The sequence below is a fragment of the Ruditapes philippinarum genome, unplaced genomic scaffold, assembly GCF_026571515.1.
Source record: "Ruditapes philippinarum isolate M1 unplaced genomic scaffold, ASM2657151v2 ctg558_1_1_1_1, whole genome shotgun sequence".
NCBI classification, from domain to species: domain Eukaryota; kingdom Metazoa; phylum Mollusca; class Bivalvia; order Venerida; family Veneridae; genus Ruditapes; species Ruditapes philippinarum.
Window position 1 is genome coordinate 152,476 of NW_026857738.1, and position 16,787 is coordinate 169,262.

The window sequence follows — 16,787 nt, forward strand, 5'->3', positions numbered from 1 at the left end:
TCAATGGGCCATCTTACTCCTTGAGACACCCCATTTATGTTCCAAAAGTCCACATCTTCCATAGAAGATATAAAATTTGATCAGTATCTAATAATTGTTTCATTAAATGTATGTACATGTTCCCTCACCAGTATTGTCTAGTTTAAAGGGAGACAGTCAGGCAAAATTTTCATTTCTCCAATTTGAATTTTTCTGTCAATATTCTATAAATGTCCTCGAAATGAATACACTAAGCAGTCACAGGAACAAAACTTTTCTTCTTATAAAGAATAAATTGGTGGTTTCCAAACTTGACCCATGTTGGTCAGGTTAGAGCATTTAGGTTTCACAATAGTTGTTATAGAAAAACTATGAAAACGTTAAAGTACCTGTCAAATGAATGACTAAAACTTATTTCAATCTAGCAATATTCACAATTCTGTTATTGTAATTTCCAGAGTTTTTTCAAGTTGCATGACTTGTTTTAAAACTTAGAAAGTCGGTGACTCTGTCAGCATCTTAATTTTGTTCAACATACAAAGATATAATTACGCTTCAAGCCCAAAATATGACTATTTATACAGAAATCAAAAATGTCATTTTAGCATGATTTGAGTAAATTAGATCTATTTAATATTTTTGTCATTCATTTGCCTGAGTATAATCCCTTAAAGTAAGCAGGCTCAACTATGGTTTAAATAACAGAAGAATCAAGGTAAAAATAAATTATGTTGTAAGTACTGTAAAGTAAATGCTGGTGATATTATTTATTCTTCAATGACTTCTATGTTTAATCCAATAATATGATACCAATGTTTTAAAATTTATTCAAACTAATTATCATATCATTAATGTCAATTGCTTTTTTATGTGATTTCATTCATGCCTTTGTGAAGCTAAGCATTTTTGTCAAAGTATCAGTTGAGATTTGATTGTCAGTTACAAGAGACAAACAGCTGACCTGGAACGGCTTAACATTTGAATTAATCATATCATATTAACTGGTTGACACTTGGTGTCCTGTCTAAATGACAGTAACAATATACTATAACATAATACATTTTCTTTAAAAATCAATTTGTAATTGTCTATCAGGAAATGCTATATACAAATTAAAAAATAATAATATTCATTTTGGAACAAAGAATGTGAATGAAATCAATACAGTCGGAAAAGATTTATACGTGAATAGTAATGAAGGTTTAGTGTAAGGTATTAAAAATGCATTGTTATGTGGGAATGGATTTTATGTCTCCTATGTTAAACAGAGAACAATTTTAATGAAATGCATGCATAATGACTAAAGGTGTGATTTGAACAGACATCTAGAGATGAATATTGTGAAGATTCTTTGTATAGAATAACAGACCATGTTTGTTGTCAATTATGCAATAAATAATGCTGCAATTGTACCTAAAAAAGATTGAAAATAGAATGTATTTTGAATATTTCATTGTGTCATCTGTAAATTTACATAAAATGTTTGTATATAAATCTATATATAAAGGTGTAATTAATAACTTAACAAATTAAAATTTTCTATAAAAGAAACACTTTGACTTACCCCTCTGAGGGCCATTCTTATTGTATGATTCAAACACTTTTATATTATTAATATCATCATTTCTTTATAAGTTCTTCCTATGCACTCACTGTCTTGTCACTATTAATCTCAGAAATGTGGTTGTTTCATGTTCCTCCTAAAAACAGAAAGAAATAAAATTTTGAACAAACAGATTAATAGATGCCAAAATGCTAAAGTTTATAAAAAATATATTATAGAAATATAAAAAAAAAGTAAAATAATGTTGCTTTCATAACCATATTGTCTTTTATCAAAAGATTTGAAACATAGAAGTTCTATGTAATTTGATATACATAAAAGAATAAAATGTTCTGGAACAAAATATTCAGCTTCTAATTCTTAAAGGTTTGGTGATGAGTTCATGCATATGTCCCACTCGCTTTTGATAAAATATATTGACTTTTTTTTCATTCCAGGTATATAATCATTTTATATCACAAGAGTAATAATAATTTTGCAATCTACATACAGCAAATATATAGCATTTAATACACTGTAAAGTTTGCTATGTCAGTTTATTCTGCAGTTATCCTATATAAGCTATACTGTCAATTGAATCTCATTTACTTAAATTGTAATCTTAACTTGAACAATTTAAATGTCCATTTTGCTAAAAATATAAACTATGAAATTGTCCTGCTTCGAGTTTTTAACTGATCATTTATAGTTTGACCCTGCATTTTTAACACAAGAAAAATTAACACAATCATACAAGACATGAAGTTGCTCCTGTGTTCCTCTTCTAACCTGTTAGCCTTCTATGATTTTCATTTACAGATTTTTTTTTTTTTTTCAATTTCCTGAATTTTTTAATATTTTTATGACTGTAAACTCCTCTGTTTTTCTATTGATACACAACTCTATTTTTTTTCAATTTTCAGAGTTTTTCAATATTTTCTATGTAAACTTTACTGTTTTTTTTGTATTGATACAGTATCCTCTACACTAGAAAGTCAATGATTACACTGTCTCACTGATCATCTTATAACAGGTAAGTACAGTATTTTAACTTGATGTCAGGGCTCTTCTATCCCAGGTTAATAAATGCTTAATCACATAGCTACATGCACCAAGATTGATTAATGTTTTAGTTATGAATTCTTTCAATCACAAATTTTTAACAAAACAAGTTTTTACCTGTATTGTTTTTTTCTAAGTTTGAAGGAAATAAAATTTATGATTCTTTTTCATTGGATGATGTATTTTATGGTGACATCGAACAATGTTTTAAAAGTTACATCAATTGCAACAATAGTTCAACTGCAGACCTTATTTTTAAACTGAATCAGGTTCTAAATAAATAAACAGCTATGTTTCTAATTATAATGAACATTTAGCAAATTAAACAAGTGTATCAAATTGATTAAATCAGGTACATGTAATAGATGTATCAATATTCTATTAATTTGAGGACTGATAAATATTCAGTAAAATAATTAATTAAAATATAATGAATGATTTTTTTTCAAAGATTTCACTGCATAATCTTGTACAATTTTGTTATATAGTAACAAAAAGTTCTTGATTTTCAAAACTTACTAAAATGTTTTATAAATTAAAAAAAATGGTAAGCAACTAGACAAATTTCAATAACATAATATGAATATTAAACATAATTCCTAGCCAGGTAAAATATTTATGCCTAGGATACATGTCATAGTAAGGAAGATCAAAATCTATATCTAATTAAATACTAATTAAAAGTCCACATCTTATGATTACTATACATTACAACTAACAGTTACAATGTTTATTAATGACCCAAACAAATAAAAACTAAATTCAGATACTTCCTGTGTGTATCAGAGGTTCAAGTTTGGAAAGTGGTATCTCTATTACTACAAATTTGTTCATTGGACACTTACACATCCACTTCATGTGCTGTCACAGTGGCATAATTACATACTTAATATGCATATTACATAAAAATCAACAGCATTGGTTACCCATGGGTACTGATTTCGCTGAACCACATGCACTGCGAATGAAGTGCATATGTAACAAGTAGGCATGGGTTACCGAGGATGAAAAATCAAGTGTTATATTAATATATAGAAGATTTATACATGAAAAAATAGTATTATAACTAATATATTTAAACAACTGTATGACTGAGGAGACATATTCTTGATAAGACGAGTATTTCTTTTTTGTTGTTGTTGGGTTTTACGTCACACCAACACAGAATAGGACACATGGCAACCAGCTTTACTGGTATAAGAAGACCTAAGGTGCCCCTCCAAAAATTACTAGTATTTCAGGCACAAACTGGCACCAGAGAAGAACCACTGACATTATGTAAGCTGGCTGAATAACTTCCTCACATGAAAGAATCCAAAGTCCCTGGTAGAAATCAAATCCATAGCAGTGAGGGGCAAGTGGTTTGAAATTGAAAGAATTTAACCACTTGGCCTACAGATGCACCACAAGACTTAATATTTCAACATCTACTATTCATGATTAACCTCAACACCAAATCTAAGAAATGGAGGCCAAAGTGTTCTAATAATAATTGGTTGGACAAGCTTTCAATGGTCAAGGCCACAGTGACATTTAACTTTGACCTCAAAACTTGTCATGACCAACCTTTCCTAAAAAGCATTCCCTAGATCGTATTTTTCCAAAAAAATATAGGTTTTACCATAGGGATTAGGCCAGAAATAATCTCTTTAATGTAACTCCTAGTTATAAAAGTAACAATTTCTCTATGATTAGTCTTTATTGAACTTATTTATCGATTTTCAGTTCAAAATTAGCGACTTTTCCTGTTTTTTCTTGCTAGCAAGTGGAAGTTATAGCGGCTGTGCAGATATTGGTCAGAGTCAGCACTACTATGGAGACCTTGACCTTTGATCAACTGACCTCTAAACCAATAGGGGTCATCTACTAGCCCTGGGCAAAGTCCCTACCAAGTTATATAAACAGGGAAAAGGAAGAGATGAAATATGTGCATACAGACTGCCATGCTTTTAAACCATGGGGGGGACAGGGGGCATAATAATTATGAAGTAATAAATTTCTTGAATGCAAACATGTGCAAGAATTTTTAATAACTTATTTTGATTGGACTTTAAGTCACACCCACACTTTTTAAATCTCATCAGGCTGTAAAAAGATTGAAGTTACATTTATTATACAACAAACTAGAATGTTTGTCAAAGAAAAAAAGTCAAGATTAAGTGAAACAATTAATCACCCTAACATAAAATATCTCTTAAATCAACTTTTAAATGAACCATTATGTTTATCCATCTTTTTAGCATATGCTGAAAACACATTTATCTTAATAAGACTGAAAAAAAAAAAATAGAAAAAAAAAACATTTAACAAACAAATACAAAAAAAGACATCAGGTATTGCATAACTTGTCAGAACTTGTTTGACTGATGATTAAAAGAGAAAAAAAAGAAAACAAAGAGAAAAAAGAGAAAAAAAAAGAAAATCGGATGCATTGCAAGTATTTTCAATTCACATTTTAACACTATTATGTATGTGAAGTTTTGGGAAAACAATTATACAATGTATATAGAAATTGGAGATATATTGTAAAATTTGGTCAAGACCCTGTGGCTATGATGCATCTCTTATTCATCTTTACATTTCGTCCTGGACATAAAAGTGTAATTGTTACGCTCATTCATGCAGAATTTTTTTTTTTCAAGAGACAATCAGAGTTTTTATTGAAAATGCAATTTTTTTTATACATGCGACATAGAAAATAATCATCCCTTTTTCTATAGACCAGGGACACTTATAGTAGTGAAATTTAACAATTTCACCTCAATAATTATCGTCTTAATTTTTGTATGTTGTGTGTTCCTCACACAATAATTATCACCTTTGAAGTGCTAATTATTGCCTGAGAGACTAATGAAATTTAGCATAAAGTTTGACCTTCATAGGAGATAATTATCTTGTGTCTAAATTTCGCTAGTCTCTCATGCGATCATTAGAGCCATTCAACGCAATAATTACTGCGTGAAGAACACACAACATGCAAAAAATTAAGATGATAAATTTGCTAGTATAGGTTTCCCAGTGTTCTCTAGAAAAGGCGATAATTATCGCTCGAGAAACTAGCAAAATTTAAGACATGCAAAATTTAATACTAAATTTCGCCTTGTAGAGGCTTAGTTGTGGTTTGTTATTAACAAAATTTTGTGGATGAAGAAGGACACGGTAATGAAGTCTGCTGGCAACAAATGAAACTACCCATGCAGCCAGTGCAGGCCAAAGATCACCTGGAAGATGGTCTGCACTGTTTGAGTACTTTTGATTTTCTTCCCCTGAAAATGATGAATGATCTAAGGTCCTGATTGAAAGATGGACAAGTCCATTTTAGATATTAGCTGTGGTGGGGGTTAAACTTAAATATTTAAAGTTAACATAAATGTCAATGAGAATAAACATTGTTGAAGACAACGGCTCCTTAATGTACTGATGTAGAATGATTGATAAAGCATGTAATTATAATTATTATTATAATAAGAAATTGGATGCATAAATACCTTCATGAACTTCTCTACAAATGATAATTTTCCAGATTAAAAAAATGTCAAAATTCCAAACATTAATATTGCCTGTATTTGTCACAAACTAAAGTTATGCATCAAGAATAAGGATTCCATCATAATTTTGCAAGATGATCCAAGTTACTTTTATATATTATAAATGTAATCAATAAGCATTTAAATGAAAACCATTGTTCACCTTGTTAAATGTAAATCCATTTACGGGTAATCCATCCACTGAAGTAACAAGAGTTTGGGCTTCTTTAAATTGCTCACTAATGTATGTCCGTCTTAAATGGTTTACCCTTTTATCAGACCAAAATCTGTAAGCAAAGATAATAGGCATTGGTAGTATCTTGTACTTATCAAAAGATTTTGTAGACAAAAAGGGTAAAGGGTAACATAATAATCCCACTACACCAAGGTACTTAACTGTAGTAGATAATTGCTATGTATGTATAAAAAGTCGATCATTTGCTAGTCTGTAGGCTGTTTGTTTGTTTGCTTGTTTGTTTGCTTGTTTTGTGGCATATACTTCAATAGAAATTTAATTTATATTCTTAAAGGGACTCCACTGAAGTATTGTGACATGGCATGATTGGAAATATTTTTCCGAGATTTTTGTACCATTATAGATGTAGGTCTGGACCAGTTATTTGTGTGCACATTTTCAGCTTATTCCCTCTCTTTATTTTTCCAGAATAATTATTTTTATATTACAAAATGACCCCAAAAAATGAAAGGCGTTGCAATGCTTTTAAGCAATGCTTTTTACTAAAAAATCGGCTAAGAATTGTACAACAATCGATTTCCAATTCAATCCTGAATATACTGCCTTGTTATCCTTTGCAGATTTGTCCATTTTAAGTGTTTTACTTGATTTCGGTTGGATTTTGAAATTTTATGTTTTTCGGCATTTGTACCTCAGTCGAGTCCCTTTAAGTGAAGAATTACCTGATAATTTGAATTTTTTTATAATAAATTCGTTATCAACGTATCAGTTGATTATATGGAGCAATACAGCCAATATGAGATAAACATAACCCAAATTTGAATAAGTTTTGACTTAAAAAGATAAGTTGTTATTGAGAAGCGTTACTTAACCAATCCTTTTATGACAATGATGAACTAACCAAATATATGCTTTTATTTCACATTACAATTGAAACACTGTTACAGAAAAGGGGGCATAGTTATGCAAAAGTTCTTGGCACACTTATTTTTTGTAACCTGACCATGATAGTGATTATGTGTTTAAAGTTTGAAGTGATTTTTTCATAACAGTTTTTGAAAACTGGCTACCCAGGGGAATAATGAAGAAAAGGGGGCATAACTATGCAAAAATTAATTCCAGGATGGTTTGCTCTTTTGAAATGGTGTCACATCTTGATAGTGAACGCGCTTGAAATGAATACTCAATGAAAGCTATGATAGTTTCTGACTAAATGGACAAAAAAGTTAAATAATGCATCATTAACATGAAGGTCATGGCAATTAAGCTTGTTTTTTGTTTGTTTTTTTTTGTTTGTTTTTTTTAAGTGAAACTTTTTAAAAAGAAGTTAATAAGAACTTCTGCAGGGTTTTGAAGGGTGCTCAATGAAAAAAAGATAATATTTATATATTGCAAGAGAAATACAAAATGTACATGTACTTTAATTTTGTTGCTTCTGACATTTGATGATTGTGAATTATGGCCATTTATGACCTAACAACAGTTGAAAACTGACAAGCCATCAATTGTTAAAGACAAATAGTAGATCAAATGAAATATGAATGTAAGGTAGAGCTCTAGGGTAACCATTCTACTAAATTTTTCTCACAAAATTATTTCAATAAAACTTGTCTCTCTAAGGCTGCTAGCAACAACAGAATATATCCATGCGACCATAAGTAAGTTCTGTAAATTGTGGTAAGAGGCAGGATAATATTGGTAGGTTTTGATTGATTGTGGTAAAAGACAGGGTGACATTAGTAGGTTTTGATTGATTGTGGTAAAAGGAAGGATGGCATTGCAGGTTTTGATTGATTGTGGTAAAATGCAATATGACATTAAATGGTTTTGATTTATTTTGGTAAAAGACAGGTTGACATTAGTAGGTTTTGATTGTGGTAAAAGGCATGATGACATTAACAAATTTTGATTGATTGTGGTAAAAGGCAGGATGGCATTGCATGTTTTGATTGATTGTAATAAAATGCAAGATGACATTAATAGGTTTTGATTGATTGTGGTAAAAGGCAGGATGACAAGAGCATTGTTTGATTGATTGTGGTAAGACAGGATGACATTAGTAGGTTTTGATTGTGGTAAAAGGCATGATGACATCAACAAATTTTGATTAATTGTGGTAAAAGGCAGGATGGCATTAGCAGGTTTTGATCAATTGTGGTAAAAGGCAGGATAACATTAATGTTTTGATCAATAGTGGTTAAAGGCAGGATGACATTAACATGTTTTGATTGATTGTAATAAAATGCAAGATGACATTAATAGGTTTTGATTGATTGTGGTAAAAGGCAGGATGACAAGAGCATTGTTTGATTGATTGTGGTAAGACAGGATGACATTAGTAGGTTTTGATTGTGGTAAAAGGCATGATGACATCAACAAATTTTGATTAATTGTGGTAAAAGACAGGGTGGCATTAGCAGGTTTTGATTGATTGTGGCAAAAGGCAATATGACATTAATAGGTTTTGATCAATTGTGGTAAAAGGCAGGATAACATTAATGTTTTGATCAATAGTAGTTAAAGGCAGGATGACATTAACAGATTTTGATTGTTTGTGGTAAAAGGCAGGATGATATTAACAGATTTTGATTGATTGTGGTAAAAGGCAGGATGACATTAGTGGTTTTGATTGATTGTTGTAAAATGCAAGATGATATTAGTAGGCTTTAATTTATTGTGGTAAAAGGCAGGTCAGAGGCAAAGTGACAAATGTAGGTTTTGATTGACTGTGGTAAGAGACAAGATGATAGGAGTAAGTTTAATAGATTGTGGTGAGGCAAGTTGTCTGCGCAGTAACCTTTGAAATACTTCATCTATTGTATTCAAATGGTATTCAAGCATAAAAAGGATGTTTGATTTTGGTCAAAATCCAACATTTGTGATAAAAATCCATGTACTCCTTTAACAAACTAACTGAATATGAAATGAAGGTTTCTATACTGTAAAATTTTGAAATACTTACTTGCAAGCAAATAATATCAAAACACAGGTACAGTGTCCCACCTATGTGGCATAATTATGCTCCACCTCTGTGGCATTTTCACTGCCTCTGTGGCATTTGCCCCACCTCTGTGGCATTTGCCCCACCTCTGTGGCATTTGCTCCACCTTTGTGGCATTTTCACTGCCTCAGCGGCATTTGCCCCAACTCTATGGCATTTGCTCCACCTCTGTGGCATTTTCACTGCCTCTGTGGCATTTGCTACACCTTTGTGGCATTTTCACTGCCTCAGTGGCATTTGCCCCAACTCTGTTGCATTTTCACTGCCTCTGTGACATTTGTTCCACCTCTGTAGCATTTTCACCGCCTCTGTCGCATACTTCATAATGTATTAGTCAATTAACAAGATAAAACCTTTGTTACTTTTAACATTTATTACCAAAACAACACCATCATAACAATACATTAACAGATTTCCCATTTGAGCAACTATTTTGTAACAATTATAAAAATTGTAGGTTTCATCTTTAAAAATTACTTGGAATCAAAAACAGTTATAACTAGAACTGCCACTGTCATGGCGTGAATACCCCTGCATACCACTTTGTCAGAATCAACAGTGGCCATTTAGAGCTCAAGGACAACGTCCCTGCCAAAGGTTACTAAGCCAGTGCTATGTATTCTACATGCTTCAAATGTGAAAATGTCAAAATCAATAAACTGCGGACAGGCATTCTTAAGCAATTGAGGGGAAAAGCTTTTTTTAGTCGACCTTTGACCCAGTGACCCTCAAAATCAATAGGGGTCACCTTATAGTCATGATCAACCTCCATGCCAAATATGAAGACTGTGGGTCAAAGGAATATTAAGTTAATGGGTGGACAATCTTTTTGAAGTCAAAGTCCATGTGACCTTGATCTTTGACCCAGTGACCTTAAAATAAATAGGGGTCACCTACTAATCATGACTAACCTCCATGCCAAATATGAAGACTGTGGGTCAAAGGAATCTTAAGTTATTGAGCGGACAAGCTTTTTTAGTCAAGGCCCCTGTGACCTTGACCTTTGACCCAGTGTAATAAAAATAAATAGGGGTCATCTACTTATCATGACTAACCTCCATGCCAAATATAAAGACTGTGGGTCAAAGGTTTCTTAAGTTATTGGGCCGACAAACTATTTGAAATCAAGGCCCCTGTGACCTTGACCTTTGACCCAGTGACCTCAAAATCAAAAGGGGTCATCTACTAATCATGACTAACCTCCATGCCAAATATGAAGACTGTGGGTCAAAGGAATATTAAGTTATTCGGCGGACAAGCTTTTTGAAGTCAAGGCCCCTGTGACCTTGACCTTTGGCCCAGTCAACTTAGAATCAATAGGAGTCATCTACTCATCATGACTAACCTCCATGCCAAATATGAAGACTGTGGGTCAAAGGAATATTAAGTTATTCGGCGGACAAGCTTTTTGAAGTCAAGGCCCCTGTGACCTTGACCTTTGACCTGGTGACCTCAAAATCAATAGGGGTTATCTACTTGTCATGTCTAACCTCCATGCCAAATATGAAGACTATGGGTCAAAGGAATCTTAAGTTATTGGGCGGACAAGCTTTATGAAGTCAAGGCCCCTGTGACCTTGGACCTAGCAACCTCAAAATCAATAGGGGTCATCTACTCGTCATGACTAACCTCCATGCCAAATATGAAGACTGTGGGTCAAAGGAATCTTAAGTTATTGGGCGTACAAGGAAAAACCGACGGACGCCCGACGGCCGGACAGCCAGACGGACAAGCTGATTCCAGTATACCCCACTTACAACTTTGTTGTGTGGGGGTATAATTATAATAAGTCTTAAAATGCAAACATAAATTAACACAAGGTAATTCACCAGCTGCAATTTGTATGTTTTTCCCAAAGGTATCATATTGCTGCATATTTTTGCTTATAATAATATAAATCTGAGGTAACAAAATATAAAACTGAAGTTCAATCTATTTGTTTTCATAAAATAAAACCAAACAAATATGAGTAATATATTCTTTAAACTTTTAAAGAAGGTAAAATGTGCCCTGTAAACAAGAAATTCTATTTTCCATTTACTGACATATTCAAAAGTTCAAGGGAGACAACTCCTTTCAGCAAGCATATCATTTACATTTAAGAGTTAACTTTACACCTACAGTGTAATGGTCATTAAACGTTTCAGCTTTCAGGTGGAGGAAGTATTCAGGAACCATTCCTTGCCATACTTTCATGAAAAGGCACCTGTGTAGAACCACCAACCTTCAGTAATCAAGCTGGAAAGCTTCCTTCATGATAGAATCCCTGGCAAACCAAAACACTGATAGACAAATGATATGATGTTTGCAACCTTTACAGTTTGGGTTTTAAGTAAAATAACAATTGTAAATGTGATATGACGACTTTTCAGTTTAACTGATGCTGAGTGATCACACACTATTGGCTTTGTTTTATTTTATTGCAAACCTTTAACACCCAAACCTTTGCAGGTGCCTAATATCCTACTTTCGCAAGCCCTAAACTCTACCCTAACCCATGCAGGTGCCTAACATCCTAACTTTCACAGGCCCCTAAACCCTACCCAAACCCATGCAGGTGCCTAACGTCCTAACTTCCGCAAGCCTGTAAACCCTAACCTTTGAAAATCCTAACACCCTTAATTTGCAGGCCTCTAACAGGATTATAAAAACTGATTTAACTTAAATCTGTTTCATTTATAGTATACAATGCAAATATTTTGGAAACCATTACATAGAAAACGTATTAAAATGTTATTAAATGTGTGAATACCAATCATTTTAAGCACAGATGGAAAAAACTTTCTTCTGAAATTATAACTGAGAATTAACATTTAATCCTGTGTAAATATCATACATGTACATGTTTTTTTCTTCATTATAAAATGACAAGAAATTTAACAAAATATTTACCTTAAACTAACTTATAGGAACCAAGGTATATACAGCTTTTATGACAAAATCATTTGTGCCCATTTGCTTGAAGATTTCCCCTGAGTAATGATAAGAGATGTAAAATTTTAATGTAAACAGAGACTGACTGATAAACAACCTCTAAATTTCCACTGAAGCATCTATGTCAATCTAAGTGCAAATGATATAATATATAACAAACCTATATTCATAACAATGACACAGGTACATGATGAAAATAAAAATATTTAAAACACCTGATATCCTTTGCTATTTATACAAATTTTTACAGGGTTTGAGCTTAAATGAATTACTATGACTATTCAACTATACAAAACAATTTGTAAACTATTCTGCCATAAAAACTGAACAATTTGGAAACTATTCTGCCATATAAACTGAACAAATTTGGAAACTATTCTGCCATATAAACTGAACAATTTGGAAACTATTCTGCCATATAAACTGAACAATTTGGAAACTATTCTGCCATATAAACTGAACAATTTGGAAACTATTCTGCCATATAAACTGAACAATTTGGAAACTATTCTGCCATATAAACTGAACAATTTGGAAACTATTCTGCCATATAAACTGAACAATTTGGAAACTATTCTGCTTTACAAACTGATTAATTTGGAAACTATTCTGCTTTACAAACTGAACAATTTGGAAACCATTCTGCTATAAAAACAGAACAATTTGGAAACTATTCTGCCATACAAACTGATTAATTTGGAAACTATTCTGTTATGAAAACTGAACAATTAGGAAACTTTCCTGCTTTAAAAACTGAATAATTTGGAAATTATTCCGCTATAAAAACAGAACAATTTGGAAACCATTCTGCTATAAAAACTGAACAATTTGGAAACTATTCTACTTTACAAACTGACCAATTTGGAAACTATTCTGTTATAAATATATATATCATATTCTGTACACAGTACTTAAATCATTATGCTTTCAATATGATTGTCCATTAAACAATTATACAATTTATGTACCCCCTGAGTTTATTTTTTTCTTCAAAATTATTTCACACATTGCTTTTTCAATAATCTTGAATACAAAATTTGAAAATAAATTATGCTTTCTTGTCAATTAAATACCAGATTTGAAAAGAAATAATGCTTACTTTTCAATTGAAATTAATTAAATGATTTAGAAAAAATCAATCAATGACAATAAAATACTTCCATGAAAAAAAAATCTCAGTGCTGTCATGAGAACTTTATTCTAGGTACTGTAAATACAGCAAGAACATGAGTTTTATCACCCTCAAATAATGTTCAAAAATAATTACAAAAACTATTGTACCAATTTAATATGAACATAGTCATCCTTTTAGAGTACAAAACTTGAAATTTTTTACTATTCAAGTGCTTATTTACAGAAATTTTCAAAAAAACTTGTTAGCCTATTGATATGTACAGTGGAACCCTGCTATCGTTTCCGACAGCTTAAAATCAGAAAAATAATGAAATATCATTGGTATGGCATTTCAACACATGTAGGTAAAAGAGTCAATTAAGGGCAAGATATATTAAAAAAAAAAAAATTATCATGAAAAACAAGGTGCTGAACTTAAACTTCAATCGGACAATGTCACTAAAAAATCACTAAATACTTTAACTCAACAACCCATTTTCTTGTTAATACTATTTTTTTTATCAATTAACAAAGAAATGCCATTAAATAGACAATCAGATGAATATAGTTAATCTGGAAATAAGAATATTTTGAGTTTTTTTCCAGCTAATCCGGGGGGTACAAATATCTTTTACAATTATAGCTTTGTTGACTAATCTATTGTGACTGGTAGTGCATCCTGAAGCTATAACAGAAAAAGTTTGTTTGTAGCTGGGGATTAGCTTTGTAAAAACCCACATTTGCTTAGCTCCAGATAACATCTATTTCACATAGAAGTAGTTCCTGATGTCACATAGAACTAGATCCTGATGTCACATAGAACTAGATCATGATGTCACATAGAAGTAGTTCCTGATGTCACATAGAAGTAGTTCCTGATGTCACATAGAACTAGATCATGATGTCACATAGAAGTAGTTCCTGATGTCACATAGAAGTAGTTCCTGATGTCACATAGAACTAGTTCCTGATGTCACATAGAACTAGATCATGATGTCACATAGAACTAGTTCCTGATGTCACATAGAAGTAGTTCCTGATGTCACATAGAACTAGATCATGATGTCACATAGAAGTAGTTCCTGATGTCACATAGAACTAGATCCTGATGACACATAGAACTAGATCATGATGTCACATAGAAGTAGTTCCTGATGTCACATAGAACTAGATCCTGATGTCACATAGAACTAGATCATGATGTCACATAGAAGTAGTTCCTGATGTCACATAAAAGTTGTTCCTGATGTCACATAGAACTAGTTCCTGATGTCACATAGAACTAGATCATGATGTCACATAGAACTAGTTCCTGATGTCACATAGAACTAGATCATGATGTCACATAGAAGTAGTTCCTGATGTCACATAGAAGTTGTTCCTGATGTCACATAGAACTAGATCATGATGTCACATAGAAGTAGTTCCTGATGTCACATAAAAGTTGTTCCTGATGTCACATAGAACTAGTTCCTGATGTCACATAGAACTAGTTCCTGATGTCACACAGAACTAGTTCCTGATGTCACATAGAACTAGTTCCTGATGTCACATAGAACTAGTTCCTGATGTCACATAGAACTAGTTCCTGATGTAACATAGAACTAGTTCCTGATGTCACATAGAACTAGTTCCTGATGTCACATAGAACTAGTTCCTGATGTCACATAGAACTAGTTCCTGATGTCACATAGAACTAGTTCCTGATGTCACATAGAACTAGTTCCTAATGTCGTGAAAACATGTGTCAGTAATTAGAACTAAACCTTTTACAGCAAGTTGACAATCAGTGTTGTTACATGCAACTACAACTACTCAGGTGTGGTCTTGGTAACTGGGTAAATACAAGCAAAAATGTTAATTTGTCCAGAGAATGTGGTTGTATTACCTAATAGTGTGCTGGTCTCAATTTAGGAAAGAAAAACCAATGAATAAATAGGAAAAAATTCTATTCTTTTAAAAATTGAATGTAAAAGTGTAATGCCTACTGGTCCTGAAATTGAGCATCCGCACAGTCTGGTCTGGATCCATGATGGTCGCAAACCCACTATGTTGGTTTTGTTATGACGCGGCTCAAATGCGTTTTCAATTTGTGATTAAATTTCATTTAAATAAATGTGGTTTTTCAAATTAATCAGAATTTATGCAGCTTCAAGTGATTCCCCCCTCCCCCCCTCTAATTTTTTCATTCAAAATTAGAATTTTTTTCTGTTTTCATTTACAAAACCTATACAAAATACATTTCATTTAATCAAGTTCTATTTTACTAATAACATCAAAAACAATACGAGATGTAAAATGAAAGATGTAGTTTATATAAGACTGATATGACTTCAGTATTAGTATAAGTAAGTTAAACTCGCTACATCTAATGTTTATATATGAGCCGTGTCACGACAAAACCAACATAATGGGTTTGCAACCAGCATGGATCCAGACCAGCCTTTGCATCCGCGCAGTCTGATCAGAATCCATGCTTTTTCGCTATCAGTTTCTCTACTTGTAATAGGGTTTGTAAGCGAACAGCATGGATCCTGATCAGACTGCGTGGATGCGCAAGGCTGGTCTGGATCCATGCTGGTCGCAAACGCACTAAGTTGGTTTTGTCATGACGCGGCTCAAATATAACTAGGGTCCTAAATCTCTCCAAAACAAACTGCTTTCCTTCACAATTCAATACCTTCTTCTAAAACTTTTCTGCTTACAAAACATTAAGTATATTTCAATAAATAAAATCTGACACAATTAGTTCACACAATACAGTGTAGACTGATGCTTCAGTTTTTCAGTTTAAATTGTGTTAAATTGATAAAATAATTCTTTAAAAAATAAGGTGAAATATCTTTTTTTTTTTTTTTTTTTTTTTTTTTTTTGTTTAATCATTCTTATTACCTTAACCACAGAAGGGTGCAAAATAGAACAGCCCAATATGAAAAACAGCAGTGAAAATAATCTCTGCTTTAAAATATTTTGTTAAAAGTTAATACTTTCCCTTATTTTGATATGTTAGAATCGAAATAATGTTGGTCAAGCAGAGTTTATCGGCTATCTAACAACGGTTCCTCATTCTGATGTGAATTATTTAACCACTCAGCTCTATGGTCTTTGTTGTCAATTCTTACACATCGAAACTCCAAACCATTATTAAATAGCCAAAAACTGCTGACGCTGCTATCATTTCCTCATCAAAACATGCTTCTGAGAAAGAATATAGGAGTTAGTTCTTTACAGAGTGTATAAAATAACTGATAAATAACTACAGTAGCCCAAGTATGAAGTAAAGTGTTAAAAAATAAGGTTTTTTTGTATTCAAATATGTTATATACATTAAAAATTTATAAAAACCCATATCTACCATTATGAGTGAAACATCACACTTATAGATACTTTTACCACAATTTAAATATCATTTCAATGATAAAAATTCATATA

The 16,787-nt window shown here is 32.1% G+C and overlaps 1 protein-coding gene and 1 long non-coding RNA gene across 3 annotated transcripts in view; both read right to left on the bottom strand.

Moving 5' to 3' along the window:
• LOC132750761 (uncharacterized) overlaps positions 1-6,424 on the bottom strand; it is a 54,432-nt gene extending 48,008 nt beyond the window's left edge. For both annotated transcript variants that reach the window (XM_060740803.1, XM_060740797.1), the window contains exons 1-2: positions 6,275-6,424; positions 1,544-1,679 (exon numbers count right to left, since the gene is read on the bottom strand). In XM_060740803.1, coding sequence (XP_060596786.1) covers positions 1,544-1,558 — 15 coding nt within the window. In that variant the 5' untranslated portion in view covers positions 1,559-1,679; positions 6,275-6,424. The remainder of the gene's footprint in view (positions 1-1,543; positions 1,680-6,274) is intronic.
• Positions 6,425-9,662: 3,238 nt separating this feature from the next.
• LOC132750762 (uncharacterized) lies at positions 9,663-14,404 on the bottom strand. Its single transcript, XR_009628595.1, has 2 exons — positions 11,027-14,404; positions 9,663-10,469 (listed from the first exon to the last, which is right to left on the bottom strand). It is a non-coding gene; the product is annotated as an uncharacterized LOC132750762 (long non-coding RNA).
• Positions 14,405-16,787: the final 2,383 nt, after the last annotated feature.